Source organism: Drosophila serrata, unplaced genomic scaffold, assembly GCF_035046125.1.
Source record: "Drosophila serrata isolate PLE 108 unplaced genomic scaffold, ASM3504612v1 contig_165, whole genome shotgun sequence".
Lineage (NCBI taxonomy): Eukaryota > Metazoa > Arthropoda > Insecta > Diptera > Drosophilidae > Drosophila > Drosophila serrata.
The window spans coordinates 2,374,419-2,393,215 of NW_028257063.1; the positions used below are offsets into that span (position 1 = coordinate 2,374,419).

Genomic DNA, 18,797 nt, shown 5'->3' on the forward strand with positions numbered 1-18,797 from the left:
AACAAAAAATAAAGAATTTCTCAGGAAAATAACAATATCTAACAAAATATATAGTATTTAGAGCCTCTAAAACTTAAAATTTACTATTAATCTTCTTTTTGAGGCATAACCATTTATTTCCCTTTAAATGTAAAGCTGAAATCTCACTTTATATCCCTTATACCAACGCCTCTGAAATGCTTCCCGCCTTCTCAAGTGCAATAGCAAACAAATATTTGTATCTTATGGCCCAAAGCAACGCCTCTGCCTTACGGCCAGGGCGCGCCTGTGAACCATAAACCCAAAAAAGTATATAAAAAAATACAGAAAATTATGACTAAAGATGGAGAGCCAGAGATGAAATTCGACATTGGAATGCCAATCAGGGAAATCAGAGAAAAATCAACAGAGAACAAGCCATGATTTTATGTTTTTTACGATTTCTCAACTCCAAAGGGAACTGCAATCGATTGATTAGTCACGCCTCTTAGCTGGAGATTATCCGAAAAGACCAAGTATTTAGCAGACAAGTGTTAAAGCAAACACAATATATATATGAATTCTAATCCCAATCGGTATCTGGTAATTAAGCGAGGAAAAACGAGTCTAACAATGGAAGCCATGTATGTATATGTAAAATGCAAACTTGGCATAGCTGCAAAGCTGCGAAAAATGCTAAAGCTGAGCTGAGCTGCAAAACAGCAAATAATCTGAACCACAAAGGCAACAGGTAACAACAGGTGCACAGCTGGAGATCAGCAGCAGCAGCAGCAACAACAAGTTTACCATAATCACAATAATTTTCAACTCAACTGGACACAAGTGGCACAAACGGAAACAACAAAACCCGAGAATGTGCCATAAACACATTGGGGATATACATACTATATAGTAGCGGTGATTGAAGTTTAAGCCGTAGAAGAAGAGACAGCCATTCTTCTGGCAAATTCAATAAGATTTTGCTTGCTTACTTTCTCTAGAGAATGTTCTTTTCTAAAGCTGGGAGAGAGATCATCATAAAAGCAATTTCTAGGCTGATCTGCATTTGGCTTTAATTAAGTTTATGAGGCAATAAATTCTACTAAACTTGATTATTATTATTTAGCATCCAGTCAGCTTTTATTTGCTGTGCTTTAAACTTATTTTAAACCCATTTCAGCCTGTCCTAGTAGACATCCTTCTCATTCTTTAGATTCCTCGACCAGCATTTCATGTTCTTTTCACCATTGTGCAAAATTTTAAAGCCATGTCCAGTGTCCAGGTGATTGACATTGCCACGTAACGGAGACTGGACTCACATTATAAAGCCATAAAAATAACACCTTCTTCTGTGGGCATCCATCATTGGTGAGCTGCTGAGCTCCATGATGTTGTTTTCGAGGTACCACACGCAGCGTTCAACGTTCAACGTTCATCGACAAGGAGACACAAAAACAAAAGCAGAGCCAAGCTAATTACAAGCCGGGTAATTTTAATACTCACAGAAAGCAGAAGTTGCCCATGAGAGTGCACTGAGCACTCGCACACTTGGCAAACACGTAACAAAAAGTGGTGCAAGTGAACAGCATGAGGGCCAATGGACTCCCAGTGGCATCAACATCATGATGACCATCATGATCGCCATCAAGTGGCTGCTGTAAATGGCCAACAAGTTGGTCTTGACCCATGGCTAACATCTGCTGTGGCTGCGGCACTGCTGCTCCTCTTGGGTGTGGAACAGGAAGTTTGCTTCGCTCGCTTTGATATGTAAATTGTGCCAAATCGAAGTGCTTTAGAGCCTGCATGGGTCTACCTTCTCTGCTCTTCTGACTGATAATTAAAATCGCTTAAAAAACACATACTCTTCTCGTTGACATTAGTATGCAACTCTCACTCGGCACAAAGGCTGGCCATATAAGTGGGTTCGTTCGTCAGCCACTCTGCAAAAAGAAAGGCCAACAAAACAATTTACCAAGTTTGGCCTAAACGGCCAGCCAGTGACAACAACAATTGCAACTGTTACGGCAGGCCACATCCTCATAGCGAGCATAGCAACACGTGCGTTTGCCTTTTGCAAAAGCAAAAGCACACAACTTTGAAGTTTTTCGCGCGAAATTTACTAACGGCAACGGCAACTGAAGCAACATTAACAACAGCAACATCATCAGCAGAGCAGCAGCAGGAGTTGGAGCTGCAACAGGAGTAGGAGTTGGAGTTGCAAGCAGCAGCAGGAGCAACGGCTGCAACTAAAACGCGCGTGCGCAACATTTGCCACAAATGGAGTTATCAACCAAATGGGTCTTCATCGATATATGTATATACATATATATATATAAAGTATAAAAATTGATGAAGCGCTTTGGCTCTTCTTTGGCTCCTGAGAGATTGCAGGCAGAGCAATTTTCCAAGGAAATTGCTTTCGCCTCGAGTGGCAAACACACACGGTCTCTTGGCTCTTGGTAGACTTATTTTTGCTTGTTAGCCAGGGGACCGAGTGATTTGTGTTCTTAGCTAATGAGCAGCCATCAAGGAAATTATCAAAAAGACAAGTTCTTGGTTTTTAATTAGGTTTGCAAAAAGTACCAAAACTGGAGCGAAGTGAAGAATATGTATCTTATGTATCTTAGAATCCTGCAGGGAGAATTGCTTTAACCTTATACAAAAGGTTGAAAGAACATCCCTCTGAGAATGCAATCATCTCTTTAATTACTAATTACTAAAAACATAAATCTGTTTTGAATCTGCTTCGGCAACACCATATTTTCTCTTAAAGAAGGTCTTTCAATTAGATTATTGTCAAAGATCTGTGTAAGCCTCAAACAAAAGTGAAAAGTGACAAAGTCTGTCTCTCGTTATAGTCGCTATTTATTGTTTTAGTGTCTTGGTTGTTGTCGTGGAATTTGTCGGCAGTTGGTTTCTTCAGACTTTATGTTTGCCTGACACACAAAATCATCGAGGTGTCAAAAGTGAGCGAGACTCCGAATATTGATGCCATAAACCTGGAACGCACTCAGCATGTTGACAGAGATCCGGTGTAAGCTTTGGGATCTCTGCTAATCTCCTGGGATATTTGCTGGAATACTGTTTACCTTTCACTTTTTAGGACCAAGTTTTGCCTAAGCATTTCACACCTTTTTGCCCTGGGGGTTCTTGGTGGAGCTTAAGTAGAGTCTCTTAAAGCTACACAGCTGCAGAACAGTGCACCAAATTCCTGGAGTGCAACACATGTGAATTCATAATTGAGGTTCAAGCGACTCCAAAGCACTCCTCTTTTCTTAGCTTTTCAATGTTACACGATAGATTTGTTACAGAGGAAGAAAGAAATACACTTGAATTATAAATAAATATATCCGAAATCCTACAATATTTATTTCCTCACATAATTCCCGGCCAGAGTGGAAAGCATCTTCTTCACTTGCTAATGTGTTCTTTCTATTAAAATACTTTAGAATCAAGCTTTTAGTATGTAAATAATATTTATTATAACCAAATTAAGCAATAGTTTAGATAGTTTCATTTACTATTTTTCTAGCTGTGCAGTTTGTTGGCACTGCCGTCATACATTAGCTAATGACAAGCCATGAAACTATGGCCAATTGGGTTGAACAACCTCGAAGTCAGTGGGTTCTGCGGGTTCTCTCCAAATGAAATTGTCATTTCAGAGCAAAGCTGTCGCTGATGTTGCCCATGTTGCTGCTGCGATGTTGCTGCTGCGGTGCAGTCAGAACAAGTTCAAGGCATAATTGCTACAAGCAGCAACATCAGCGACATTGGCAGCCGACTCGTGTGTAATTGTCGTGGCGGATCAGACGCAACACCTGATTAAGTGAAGCATCACATTGGCTCGGCTTGACTGTGTTCTGTTCACTTACTTTTTTTCTGTCTCTTTATTGCATCACATGTGGCTATAGCTGGTGTCCTGTTGCATCCTGTCAGAGCTTGTCAGCGGCAACACATGTTGCTGGCGCCACAGCAGCAGCAACAGCAACAGCAGTGAAAGTATAGGCTTACCATAAGCAACAGTTGCTGCCTGACCATATAATCGATCAGTTAATCAATATATTTTCCTTTATTTTTGGTTTTTTATAAACTAAAAGTTGAGGGTGTCTTCGAAAAAAAAAAGAATCATAACAGCAAACCTGCTGTGCCTGCTACCGTTTGTGTATTGCTACCAATTGCAAAATTGTTGCCTGCAATTAAAAAAATTACAGGTACGTGCTGCAGCAGCAGTAGCAGCAGCAAAGGCAACGACAACAAAGTTGCTGCCAGTCAACAGCAGCAACAGCAACCATGTTGCTGATAGCATTGATTAGAATTTTTCCGCCTTTTCAGCCTTCTTCACTTCACTTTTCGTTTTATGTAAGCGCAATATACCTAGGAGGTGGTGTGCATGTGTGTGTGCCAGCAATTTTCTGCAGAAGAGACACAAAATATTTAATCATCAAAGGCACAGTGGTTGGGAATACAGAAAACATCCAAGAAATAGCAGTATTTTTATAAATAATTGCTTCTAAAAGCTTCTTTTATAATCAGAAAATGTCCCCAAAGTCTAAGTTATATAATATCATCTTATGTACTATTTCATTTCCTCGTACTATTTCCATTCTTTTCGAACCCACAGTTCGAACACCCAGCAGCAACCTGCAACTATTGCTTAATGCTGCATGTGCAGCAACTGTTGCTGCTGCTGGGCTACCGCATTGCAGCTATTTTGATAAAGCGCGTAATCGTAAAAACGCTAATGATACGATTTTTGCAGCAATGTGATGATTAAATGTTGCAATCGCCGTGGGGCAACCTCCCCTTCCTGCAATTGCCAGCCCATCTTCATTCTCATCTGTTGCAGAGAGATGGCAATCGCCGGGGCCTTGGCCTTGGTCCACGAGCAGATAAAACTAAGACTGGGTACGAGTCCAAGTCCGAGTCGCAGCTTAATTAGCGTAGAAAAGGGCGCAGCCAGGCAGATGCATCAAATAAGAGAGGGGAGGAGCATTAGCAGCAGTTGCAGCAGGTTTTTCTCTGTCCCTCAGTGATCTGTCATTGCCGAAGCACTAAAAATAGTTACCTGCACACGTGCATGAATTTCGGACTATTAGACGTAATAGCTGAATGCATCATAATTTACCTTGACATTTAGACCAATGTCTGCGCGCATGCCAAAGTTAATTGCCAGCAGCAGCAGCAGCAGCAGCAGCCACAACAGCATAGTAACGACAACAACAACAACATCAACAACTATGCAAATGGTTTGCTTACACGCCTGCATTTTGATTAGGTTAACTATTTATAGCCATGCGATGCGGCAACATTCCAACTGCCGCAGCAGCAACTTCGCTGATGACTCACAGCAGCAGCAGCAGGAACGACAAGAGCAACACTTGCTGCTGCCACAGCAGGATAATCATATTGATATGCCTAATTAGCTGGAACAGCGACTTCTGATAATCCTCTCCTGCACACTGGGCAAACAGGTGCCGGCTGAAGGTCAGCCACTTTTCAGTCGGATGAAGCAACGCAAGCAACACGATCAGCAGCAGCAGCAGCAACTGGCTTACTTCTAGCTGCAATATGGCTTTGATTTTGATTTTGATTTTCGTTGCTCAGCAATTAAGAGACCCAATAAATGCAGAAAAATGTCGGAAAAGCACAGGGAGAAACGCGTTGTTAAACTTTGTAGATAAATGTTATTTAATATGTAAAATTCGTGTCCTGCAGTGTATTTTATTTTAGTCAGAAGCTTCAAAAACAGTGAAGGAGTCATTTCCGACCCTATAAACCATATATATTCTTGATCAGAATCAAAAGCGGAATCGATCTAGCTATCTCAGTGCAAAATCTATTATTATTTTTTTATTTTCGAAAATTTACACATTTTATAAGGGGTTACATCATTAAAATTGCCAAAAATTGAAAAAAAAAATTGAATCTCTTTAAATGTTAAATTGAGTATACAGTTTTTTAAACTGATAAAAACTAGCATAGGAACGCTTTCCGATTTAAAATTAAAGCGTTTTTGGCTAAGATATGAGTTTTTTAAACCTTGATTTGTCTACAAAATTTTCATATAAAAATATCTAAAGCTAAGTTTTGATCTTTTTCCGATATGATCCTATAATTCAATTGCAAACTGAAGACCTATATAAACTTCTGCTTTCCATTCTTGATTTTGTGATTCACTCTTAGAATATTACTCTAACGCTTCTATTCCTAAATTGCTAGAACTCTTAGATACTTATGAGTGATTATATCTTAAAAAGGATATTCTAAAAATAAGTTATTATTAGTCATGCAAGGAGTCATGAGTCCTATAACTCAAGTATATTATATAGCTAATCACAGAACTTTGTTTTTGATATTTTTAAAACTTAGATACTTTGTTTTCCCAAGTGCATTTTTGATTTGGAATTTCTGTTTACCTTTTCTTTTTGGGGCTACCAAGAACACTTTGAAAACGAAAATGAAAACTGAAAACTGAACGCATGCGCCAAAGCTGCTGCTGCCGCTGGGCAAATGTTATTTTTTGTTTTCAGTTTTGGTTTTGGTTTTGGTTTTCGGTTTATGTTTCGTTCTCTGAGGTTCGAACTGGTCTTGGGCCGAAAAACTCGGACTCTTGTGTCTGCGGCTCCATTTCTGTTTCTTTTTTGGGCTTCGGCTTTAACGTCGGCAACGGCCCCGGCCAAGTTGGCAACCTTTAAAAGAATGCGGACTTGCCAGTAGTAGACACACACATGTAGGCGCAGGGTAGATAGGCCATATCGAAAAAAAAGAAAATATATAATATATATATGTATATATAAGCCAAGCCGGCCCCTGTATGTAAGGCATGCACAGAAAAAATAACTCAAAAAGTTTTGTGCCAACAAAAGGTAACAACTCTTGCGCCTGCCTTGCCCCGTGATAAAGCCACCAAGAGGAGGGTGGATTGAAAAGTTTGTAACAGATTTGGAGGTATCTAGAACCTGTAAAACAACAACGAAAAATATCTGTATAATAATATTATATATTTGTATAAAATATAAATATTTTTCTGGATTTTTAAGGAAAGTATAAAAGGGTATATTGAAAACCTTTCTTATTTAACAACCATAAATGTTATTAATAACAAATACAACTATGACTTTTGAAGCATTTAATTATTTATTATATTATTGTGTGGTAATTTTGAAGAATTTTATCATTTAAATTAAACTTGATAAAGATATTTGACTGTTATTTAATCTACTTTTCGATGGCAAACTTTTGTGGTAACCCTTGGATCAATCCATTGCCGCAATTGTTGGCGGGAGATCATCTGAATCAGTGTGTGTGTTGGCCAGTGTGTTCCTTTGCCTGTGTGTTTGTGTGTGTTGCCAGTTGCAGTTGCCACATGCCGCATGCTGCATGCCACAGCTGTGGCAGCCCCGGCTTGTTTACAGGAATTTTACAACTATGCGACTGCGATTGCCGAGGCAGCCGGCTTCTCCTGCGGATCGAGGCGAAAATGTTGTTATTACTTATTAAGAAAAAATAAAAAGCCACAGAGGGGCAAATTAAAATAAAATTAAGTATAGAGAGGGTATAAAGCAGGATGCCATCTTAGCTAAGCCTTGTCCTTGTCCGACTGAAAGGCAGTTTAAAAAATAGTTTAGCAATCGTCAGAGAGTCACGTTTGAGGCTGCCCACTCCTATAGGAGCTCCAGCTCCGTCTCCGTCTCCGTCTCCAGCTTGAGGTGCATCTCCTCCCCCACTCCGTCATGTGGTAATGAGCCAAGTGAGGTTCTTGGAATTGCGCCTGTGGCGCGTCCTTGAAACTGGTTTCGCCCCATAAACAAGGCGGCCATTTGCCGGGATCTCTCTCGGATCTCGGATCTTTCTCTCTCTCTCTCTCTGTCTCTCTGGGAACCCCAACTGGGCAGCGATTCCATCTCCTGGCCATTAAAATTTTGCACTATTAATTAGACAAGGAACCCTGGAAATTTATGGCAATGACCTCTCTCGTCGACCAATTAAATGCACATTACGACAACATATTGTTCGGTTCTAAGCGGCACAAACTAAAAGCATCTATAACAAGAAAGAAAGTTAACTTCGGCACGCCGAAGTTTATATACCCTTGCAGATAGAACTTCTATGACTACGAATTCCTACAATATAATTTATATATATTTATGATTAAAAACAATGAAGTAACACCTGTTTTCATTTCATTCACCTAAACATATTATATTTGCAGTTCACAGATTTGCATTTTTCCTCTACATCGTTTGTATGGCACAGTCGTCCGATTTTCATGAAATTTTACACAAAATTTAAGACTAATATAAAATGGCTATACCTCAAACTTGATGAAAATCTGTTGAAAACTGAAAATGTTATAATTTTTTTTGTAAAAATTTTCCGGTCATTTCAATGGCAGCTATATGATATAGTCGTGCGTTCCGACATATATACGAGTGAGAGTACATAGAAGGCTAACTACAAAGTTTCATTCAGATAGCTTCAAAACTGAGAGACTAGTTTGCGTAGAAACGGACAGATGGACAGACGGATAGACGGACAGACGGACATGGCTAGATCGACTCGGCTGTTGATCCTGATCAAGAATATATATACTTTATATAGTCCGAGGTGCCTCCTTCACTGCGTTGCAAACTTCTGACTGATATTATAATACCCTGCAAGGGTATAAAAAAAAGAAAAGGAAACAAACAAGGAAAAAAAATCCTAAATAGGCTTATATTAGCAAGCTTAAAATCCTTATTTTTTGAGCGGGTTTTTGTGTGAAGAATTACTTTTGCAAAAATTATATACAAGCATTGCTTGAAATATGTTAACTTTCTGTTATTTAAAAGCATACCAATTCTTAAAAATTTCCGTTACAAATATAGATCAACTTAATATATATTTTATTTAATATATATTTTATATTGAGCAGTTTCGAGCATCACCATTGTTGTGTTCTTTGTTTAGTAAGTTGTGCTGAATAAACTATTTTCGGGAGTTAAGTATACTTCACTATAAACAAATAAATGACACCATATCCCCGCTCGTCATGATCATCACGGCTCTTAAAGAGAGCTTGGAAGACTTTTCGAGATCAATAATAAGCAAGTCAGCACGGCCAAGGGTATATTTATATATATATATATCTTTTCATGTATCTTGACTTTTGTGGGCCTTGTTTTGGTTTCAATTATCAAGAGATATTTTATTAACGTCTTACCTTAATTAAGAAAACTATAATTTTTGTGGTTGCCACATCCATTTGATCAAAGTCTATCAACCACCACTAGATTAGTAATTTATATAAAAAACACACAAAAAGAAGAAGAAGAAAACTAAACTTTCTCTAGCTAGGGCCTTGCTTAAGTATAAGACTTGAGAATCGCAGAGGAGAGCGCTCTATGTACCAAATAGTTAAACAAAGCCTATCTTTCAGTCGAAAGCTTGAAACTTAGTGAAGGAGTGATTTCCGATCCTATTATTCATATATATTCTTGATCACCATCAACAGCCGACTCGATCTAGCCATGGTTGCCACATCCACTTGTTCAAAGTCTATTAACCACCAAGCACTAAATTAGTAATTTATATAAAAGAAGAAGAAAACTTAACTTCCTCTAGCTAGAGCCTTGCTTAAGTGTAAGACTTGAGAATCGCAGAGGAGAGCGCTCTATGCACCAAATAGTTAAACAAAGCCTATCTTTTAGTCGAAAGCTTGCAACTTAGTGAAGGAGTCATTTCCGATCCTATTATTCATATATATTCTTGATCAGCATCAACAGCCGACTCGATCTAGCCATGGTTGCCACATCCACTTGATCAAAGTCTATCAACCACCAAGCACTAAATTAGTAATATATATAAAAGAAGAAGAAGAAAACTAAAGTTCCTCTAGCTAGAGCCTTGCTTAAGTGTAAGACTTGAGAATCGCAGAGGAGAGCGCTCTATGCACCAAATAGTTAAACAAAGCCTATCTTTTAGTCGAAAGCTTGAAACTTAGTAAAGGAGTAATTTCCGATCCCATTATTCATATATATTCTTGATCAGCATTAACAGCCGAATCGATCTATCTGGGTCCGGCATAAATTTAAATTTTTTTTTCAAAATTTTGACAATTTTAAATTTTTATAGAGGGTAAATGGTGAAAAATTTACGTAAATTTTAATTTTTTTAAATTTTAAATTGAGTATGCAGATTTGTTACCCTAATAAAAACTGAAATTCATGCATTATTGGCTTAATTATGATATATTTAATATTTGACATCTTAATACTTAGCTAACTTCAAAGGTATTAAGAAAATTATTCATGTGTTTTTTGTATATAAAATAAGTTTTTAATACATGATTAGTGTACTTACCTTGAACTTTTATGAGTAGGAATCCCTACAATATAAATTATATATATTTATGATTAAAAACAATGAAGTAACACCTGTTTTAATTTCCTTCACCTAAACATATTATATTTGCAGTTCACAGATTTGCATTTTTCCTCTACACCAAACGATCGTTTGTATGGCACCTATATGATACAGTCGTCCGATTTTCATGAAATTTTACACAAAATTTAAGACTAATATAAAATGGCTACACCTCAAACTTGATGATCTGTTTAAAACTGAAATAGTTGTAATTTTTAATTGTATTAATTTCTCGATCGTTCCTATGGGAGCTATATGATATAGTAGTTCGATTTTCATAAAATTTTACACAGAATTGGAGAGAATAATAAAATGACTGAAAATGTTATAATTTTTTTTTGTAAAAATTTTCCTATCATTCCTATGACAGCTATATGATATAGTCGTCCGATCTGGCCCGTTCCGACATATATATGAGTGGGAGTATATAGAAGGCTAACTACAAAGTTTCATTAAGATAGCTTTAAAACTGAGAGACTAGTTTGCGTAGAAACGGACAGACGGACAGACGGACATGGCTAGATCGACTCGGCTGTTGATCCTGATCAAGAATATATATACTTTATATGGTCGGATGTGCCTCCTTCACTGCGTTGCAAACTTCTGACTGAAATTATAATACCCTGCAAGGGTATAAAAATCATCAATCATCAATCAAATTATGATAAAATTAGCAAAATTATTACTAACCAGTAGTCAGGGAGCATTCTGCGGAGATAAAGTCAAGAGGAGTCATTAAAAAAGGGGAAGAAAACAAACAGTGGCTTAAAGTGTATTTATTGACTGAAATAAGCTTTATTTTAAATCATACAATTGTTCACTTCAATTTTAAGCTAATAAATTAATCTTTGTTTTATGTTAAGCCTTTGCTTGGCTTTTATTGCTACTATACAAAATCAGACATTCACTTTTTATTGGGCCATCAAAAAAGAAACAAACAAATCATTTCCAACTAAATTAGTCAAGCTCACAAGATATGTTAGTTTTAAAGCCTATGATAAAAGGATTGCCAAATATGTAGCCAAGTCAAAAAAATTTGTTATTTGTCTATCGAGCACTTATGGTTTATGTTTTAAACATTTAAGTCTGAGCGGAAAGAGTGTGTTTTATGGGGGTTTATTGTAGTTTAAAATTTGTTATTATTCTATACATCAAACAGGGTTTCTTTGATACAATATAAATGCGTATCTATGCATTTTCTGATATCCCTCTTTGGAATTGTTAAACTATGAAAATCATCGAAGAACATGTTAGTTGTCTCATCAAATCTCATAAAAATATGTAAATTAATTGCAAATTAATTATTTACCCTGCATTGAGTGTATTCTATGTATCTCCCTATGATGCACACGCAAATGTCACATCAATTAGCCGCCACTGAGGGCCACTTTTGATGTTTTGTGGCGATTGCAGCTGACCAACTGACTGCGTCTTGGCTCCACCAACTGACTCTCCGGTTAGCTGGTTACCTGGTTACCTGGTTAGCAGCAGCAGGCTCGTAAAACATCAAATTAGCTTTGACTACACGGCCTGGGCCATTGGGCAACTTGAAAAGTAAAAGGCAGTTGGCTAAATTAGCCATCTCCATCTCCGCTCACTGGCTCGCTCGCTTACAGCCATGGTTCAATGCCCGCCCAAGCCACCCACTCGAGCAGCAGCTGTTGTCTGACCTTCGTGCCCGGCTCTTTGCCTTTCCTAGATTTCTACACGAGTGTTTTTTTTTCTATATAACAAATATTGTGACACCGCCAGAACAAATATGTGCACAGCATGTTTTTGACTGTTTTTCTACCGATTATGTGCGATAATCACCTTTGATGCGTTTATTGAACCATACAAGCTATGGCTATAGATAATGTATGGGGAAGTGCCGCGGCGCTGATAAGAGCGGCGAATGTGTGTTATTTATAGGCCAGACATTACTCTATAAATACAGCCATAGCTCGGTAAATAAAGCTGGGAATTAAACTGGGAATTATCGGGTGTGGTAGTTGCAATCCCCTGAAAGTAGGAAATCAATAGTTGGCCAAAGTTTTTGGCTTGGCAAACTCGGGAAAAAATTTTGCTGCAATTGGCGTTAATTATATGCTCCGTTGGACGAAAAAAAACGCAAAAGCAAATAGGGAATGGAAAAATTAGACTAGGTAAAATGATGTTATGCTTTTTCCGCTAAAAATTAACCCACAATTTTGGTTTACTCATTGCAGCAAGAGCCACGTAGCATGCGTCTCTTTAAAACGCGAAAAACCACAGACACCTACAGCACCTTGGCCGCTCAGCAACATCAGCAGCAGCAGCTGGAGCAACATTTGCCTCAGCAACATACGCCACAGCAACCTTATCCCGAAAACTCCAACAGCAGCAACAAATCTCGCACGCCGGCAACATGCAGCCAGCGACTGAACAAGAGCATCGTCAGCAGCGCCAGCATCTCCTCCTCGCTGCCTGATCTCCACGACCGCCACCACTCGCCCGTCATGATCCTCAGCTGCACCACGCTGGCCAGCAATGGAGCTGGCTCTGGAGCCACTGCAGCCACAGTCACCGCAACGGCCACGGCCACGACGGCGGCAACATCAGCAGTCGGTCATCATCATCAGCAGCAGCAACAGCAGCAGCAGCAGCCGTTACGCACGGCCACGCCCACTTGTCTGCTAAGTGGCCGGCAGACGCCATCGGCCATATCGGTGATGTCGCTCCAAGAGGCCACCACTCTGCACAGGCAGCAGCATCAGCAGCATCCCACAATCTATGTGCCCATGCCCACCAAGCTGGGGGGGCAACATGCTGCCCAGTACCAGCAATATGTGGCTCAGCGCCTGCATGCCGCTTCCAGCAGCTGTCTGTACGAGAAGGGAGCGAATCCACAGGCCTCCAATCCTAGCAGTCGATCCCTGACACCAAATGGTAAGTGCAAACTATCAAGAATTAACAATATTAATACAAGTTTCTAAAGAATTAACCTTTAGTATTTGTTTCTAGAGAAGATATTCTAGAAGAAATTTAAAATCTTTTTCGTTTTCTCTTGGCAATATTGATGTTCATGGGGAATCCCCTTTAAACCATTATTTAAAACTACAAATATATGTATCTTATTATTATATCCCTGCAGGGTATTATAATTTCACTCAGTAGCTTAAAAAACAGTGAAGGAGTCATTTCCGACCCTATAAATCATATATATTCTTGATAAGCATTAAAAGTTGAATCGATCTAGCCACCTCCGGCCAAAATCTAAATTTTTTCAAAATTTTCGAAAATTTAAAAATTATATAAGGGGTTACATCATTAAAATTGTCAAAAATTCGAAAAAAATCTAATCTCTTTAAATGTTAAATTGAGTATGCAGTTTTATTAAACTGGTAAAAACTAACATAGGAATGCATCCCAACATGAATTGAATCTATTTTTGGTTTAGTTAGGAGATTTGAAAGACTTGGATTTACTCAAAAAATAAGCATAAGAAAATATCGATTTAATGTGTTAGGTTCTAAACAAATCCTTACAGAATCTTTACCTTTCGCACTTCACCTTTTAAAAAATATAAAGGCAACTAATTGTTATAACTTTGGTCTTTAATTATTAATTTAATGAATATCTTAAAATTACACATTTTATACTACTTTTTTAGTTAATTTCCCCCCAACTCTCTTTCACCTAATAACCGAGTAGGCAAATAGCTGCAATCATTAAGCTGCCATCGGCAACTTAAATCCGATTCGGAAACTTGAGAGGTTTCTCTAAAATAAGCCAATCCTCTTAAAACACAAAAAGTATTATTCATGTAGTTTGTGGGTCGTAGCAATTGGTAGGATCCTTGGTAATCCTCTGATATATTAATAAGGAAATACCGCTCTTCCCTACAAGAGTTAACGAGAAGCAGGAAATAATCCTTCTGCGCATCCTGAATCCGCCACAGGTCGCAATGGTCATTGGCACCCAATTCCAGATGGTAACCCGTAGAAACGTAGAACATCTCCCTTTTGTGCTGCAGACACAACCATCGACTTTGGGCTAGAATCCTCAGATGTGGCGGCAGACTCTGCAACATGTTTTGTAGATAATAACTCCACATATGAGGATGGTGCCTTCGAAGGTCTCTCAATTCCAGGGCAAAGTTGGCTAGCAATATCTTATTTAGTGTCTGAGAACGTCGAAGGTGCCAGTAGAAGCTCAGCCAGAGTCTCAGTTTCAGGGAATTATTCGGCTTCAGTTGGTTTTGAAGCTTTACAAGAGAAACTCTCTCCTCCTGCAGGATTTTGAACCATGGTACATTCCAGGCCAGCCGCTCCTGCTGTTCCTTCTCCAAAACCAGGCTCATCTCCTTGCTCCAAGTATCCAAATCCACAGGACTTCCACTTAGATGTGTCGCCATCGAATCAATTAGTGTCACATTAATATTTCCTTTAATAACCGCCTGAAGTGGCTTCGAAAACCAAGTTAAACTTAGTAAAATTATTACTGGGAGTTGAGCGACCATTACGACGGAAAATTGTAATTAAACTGACTTACAGCTTATTTCTGGTAAGCTTGATAGGAGGGAAACACCTTATCTCTATGAAAATAAATTGCAGCTCTCTTCATACCCGATAATCTCTCAAAATTCAGAAAGTCAATGACTGTTCTTTCATTTCCTGAATTGATATTTCCCCCTGTTTGATGACTCACGCCAAACAGGAAGCCATTTAAAGTATTCCTCAAATGATTTTCCTAATAATATAACTAGTACTCTTTACAAATAAATGATTCATATAATTTTTAGCAAAGGAAACTCTTTAGGAAATTATTAAAATCTTATTATTATATTATATTAAACCTAATAATATATTTATAATTTTGAAAAGGTCACTTGCCGGACTATAAACTGGTGACTGCAGTGCCCGTTGTGGTCCTGGACGATGAGCACAAGTCCAATTCTTTGCCAGCCAACGATCTGAGTCGCAGCAACAACATTAATCCCAGTCATGACGTCAGCAACAGCAGCACCACCAGCAGCACCACTTCCTTGGCCAACACCACGAGAAATGGTGAGTACCAAGACCATCCCTCCATGGGCCTAAAAATAGAAACCAAATCCAAGCGAATGCCGGGAAATTGATTTTCCCATCAAGTGGCGGGCGGCGCCTCGAGTGCTTCTCTCTTTCCACCCGATTTCATTTTCATTTTCATTTAGATTTTATTTTTGGGACAACAAAGGTGTCCATAAATTACATAGGAAGCGTGGTATTAGGAGCTCCGATTTAAAGCACTTTTTAATTGAATCAATTAATTTTCGGAAGCTAAACATAGGCGCCGCCACTCCCATTAGCTTCCAAAGAGAATCAGTTGCCAATTGTCATCATCTCCCGTTCGATGCTCGTTTTGTCGTACGAAATACCGTATTGACCCGATTTCGCATCAATGAACGCCGCATCAACGCAGCAGCGACTGTAATGTGGCTGTAATGCGATCCGAATCCGCTGTCTGCAACTGGAATTTGTATTGTTTTCAGCCCTCGGGCACGAGTGGAGCAGCAGCAGCAGCAGCCTGTGGTTCCCCTTTTGTTGAGGAGGAGCCACTGCAACGGCCCACCCCAAAAAAGGGTTATGTTGTGCACTGAGCGAAGAAAGTAATAGAAGTTGTTTGGGAAATATTAGTGATATGATGTAAAATAAGATAAATAAACAATTGGCAAATAAGAAAAGTAACTGGAAAGGCTTAAGGTCACTTGGCTTCGAAACTAAACTCATTTAAGTTAAAAACCTCCTTTTTTTAAACAGTTTAGAATCTTCTTTAACAATTATTTAAACACAGCTACACACATTTAAAATACATTTTTTTTTTAAGTGTATTTAGCTGGCGACATCAACAGCCGACGAAGTGTGACAAAGCTGGGCATTATATGCTGCCATTCAGTGCAGTTCACTTCAGTTCACTTTACTCTCGTTGAGTTCAGTTTAGTTTCAATGAGTATTTGATTTTATTTTATTTTTTCGCCATTTGTTATGTGATATGTGATTGAGGTTTCGACTCGAGTCAATCATCACGAAGCGGAGCCGTAAGAAAAATTGAGTCTCCATAAGAGCAGCTAGTTAGGTAAGCCCATAAATGAGAGCAGGAAGTGGCTGTGATCAGGGCAGAAATAGGTATTAAATATGGGAAAAAATAAATAGAAAGACACAATCAAACTTTTACCTATTTTCACTTTTTTGTTCCCTCTCTGGATTTTCCAATTTTCCAATTGTTCTGCCAACCGCAGAGCGAGAGTCATTATGAAGCCAAGTTCTGGCCAAATGGCAATTCAAATAATGCTTTTTTCCCCCCCTCTATTCGCCGCGGCAACCGCAAAGCGTTTGATGATTGCTTTGACTTGGAGCCAAGTTAAGCCGAGATTCTGGCCGACAAAACAGCTGCAGAAGTCGGTGCACAGATAGATATGGCGGCCGGTTTTATCAGGTGGCACGGGAATCGCAGATGGAATCTGCAGCTGCTTTCATTCATCTACCAAAGCCATCGCCATCGCCATCCACATTGCATGCCAAAGTCACATATTCTGGGTTCGTTGAGCTTTTGCCGCCTCTAATGCCGCGACTTAATTGGCTTTAATTAAGGTTTTGCCCCAAGGTCAATTCTCGGGCTTATGAAAACCTATTAAGCTATGTGGCATGTCTAAATAAATATTTATATCTGTTAAGGCTTTCGTCACTTTGACAGATAACAAGTAGTCGCGTGCTATGGCTATAACTATACCCAGTACTTGGTTATAAAAAAATCTAGCCTAGTTTTGAAGAGTTGTCTATAAGGGGATTTTTTAGAGAGCAATTAAAATACGATTTGGTACTAAAATACAGTTTTGTGTGTATAAATTGTCACTGCAAACAAATTACCATAATTTAAATGAGTTTTCTTATAAAGTCTACGAATTTCACGAGACATTCCATAATATCTTAGCAATAAACATCCCAAGATCCTACATACCAAATTTCATATCTCCAACCTTTATAGATCCCGAGATCTACACCCTAGAGATATTATATGAACTCTATATGATGAAAAATCAATAAGCATTTTGCTCCGCACTCTCTCATCTCGCAAAAGGCCATAATTTTCGAACCAGTTAATGTTTGAAGATCGTTTTTCACCACAGAAGACACCGAAGAGAGTCTTCAGCACCTCCTCCCACTCCCAGAACCTCCTTCATTTCTCAATATTTTTACTGGCGCTGCACGCATGCGCATTTATTGTGGATTATCGCTTATTACACGTTCCTCTTGACTTAATTCTACCGCTGCCAATGCGATTATCGATCTCTCATTGGAGCTGGAGTTCGAGCTGGAGCTGGGGCTGGGGCTGGGAGCTCACAAGTTGGCCAAATTCTTGGCAAGCAATTCGAGCATTGGTACGTGAGATATTATATGGCATGCCATGTGCACTGGCGACTTCCACAAACAGATTTCGATTACGATTCCGATCTTGATGCTGATTCCGTTTGATCTGAAAGTGGCACAAAATCGACGATTTTTGCATGCACATTTACATAAAAGTATTCTTAAGTATTTGCCTTTCCCATGGCCTTTGGTTATTGAACTTCTTTTCGGGGCTGTTTTATTTTTTTTGGGCGTTTCTGATGCATATCAATTTAATGTAAAGTGCAATAATTTTTTGTTCAGACGTGGATTCGTATTGAATTTAAGTTGGAAAACGATTTTGCATTCTTATATTCAAACAAATAAGGATTTTTAGTGGGTTTTTGGTAGTTCTTGATCTTTTAAAGAGATGTAATAAATATACCTCGTATAATGAGATAAGATAATGAGATATTAAAACTTTATGAAAACAACAAAAGCTTCCCAAACAATTTTAAAATATTGTTGTACCATGAAGCATGTAAATAGTAATTTCAGCAATAATTAATGTAATTTTAAGAAATATATTTAACATGAAAGGAAGCCTACTTTCGGAAACCGGAAACCTTGCAGAGAAATTCCATCATAGCCGAGTCGAAAAATACTCAAAACTAGATCAATAAAGCATAATTTTAAAATTCGAATGCATTCCAATGTTAGTTTTTATCAGTTTAATAAAACTGCATACTCAATTTAACATATAAAGAGAGTCGATTTTTTTTCGTAACCCCTTATTAGATTTTGGCCGGAGACGGCTTAATCGACTCGGCTGATCAAGAATATATATGGTTTATAGGGTCGGAAATGATTCCTTCATAGCTTAAGAAGCTTCTGACTAAAGCTAGAATCCCATTCTTTGAGTAAATATTAATGTACATTTTTATACCATTTTTTTCGACCAATCAAAACTTAAAAAATTCATAACTTGGCCAAAAACGCTTCAATTTTAATTCGGAAAGCGTTCCAATGCTGTTTACTATCAGGGTAATAAAACTGCATACTCGGAAATGACTCCTTCACAACGTAAACATTTTCTGACACAAACTATGA

The 18,797-nt window shown here is 38.5% G+C and overlaps 3 protein-coding genes across 16 annotated transcripts in view; 1 reads left to right on the forward strand and 2 right to left on the reverse strand.

The window, feature by feature from the left end:
- Positions 1 to 18,797, forward strand: part of a (arc) — a 50,369-nt gene that overhangs the window by 22,182 nt on the left and 9,390 nt on the right. For all 8 annotated transcript variants that reach the window (XM_086827013.1, XM_086827010.1, XM_086827009.1 and 5 more), the window contains 2 exons: positions 12,570 to 13,269; positions 15,207 to 15,389. In XM_086827013.1, the coding sequence (XP_086683139.1) occupies positions 12,585 to 13,269; positions 15,207 to 15,389 (868 nt within the window). In that variant the 5' untranslated portion in view covers positions 12,570 to 12,584. The remainder of the gene's footprint in view (positions 1 to 12,569; positions 13,270 to 15,206; positions 15,390 to 18,797) is intronic.
- The window catches only part of LOC110177726 (tRNA pseudouridine(38/39) synthase), a 42,933-nt gene that overhangs the window by 12,173 nt on the left and 11,963 nt on the right, over positions 1 to 18,797 (reverse strand). The window contains exon 5 of one of the 7 annotated variants that reach the window (XM_086827016.1): positions 7,073 to 7,420. The exons of 3 other annotated variants lie outside the window; for them this stretch is intronic. The gene's annotated coding sequence lies outside the window, so the exon portion shown is untranslated. Of the gene's footprint in view, positions 1 to 7,072; positions 7,421 to 15,518; positions 15,958 to 17,549; positions 17,966 to 18,797 lie in introns of those variants that run through there. 3 more of the 7 variants (XM_020944572.2, XM_020944571.2, XM_086827019.1) reach the window with 3 other exon arrangements.
- LOC110177766 (uncharacterized) lies at positions 13,917 to 15,116 on the reverse strand. Its single transcript, XM_020944632.2, has one exon. The coding sequence runs from the start codon at positions 14,840 to 14,842 to the stop codon at positions 13,994 to 13,996; it is 849 nt and encodes a 282-aa protein (XP_020800291.2). The 5' UTR covers positions 14,843 to 15,116; the 3' UTR covers positions 13,917 to 13,993.

What these genes read in the sequence shown, in the direction of transcription:
- LOC110177766 (XM_020944632.2), bottom strand. Translation starts at nt 14,842, where the DNA reads ATGGTCGCTCAACTCCCAGTAATAATTTTACTAAGTTTAACTTGGTTT.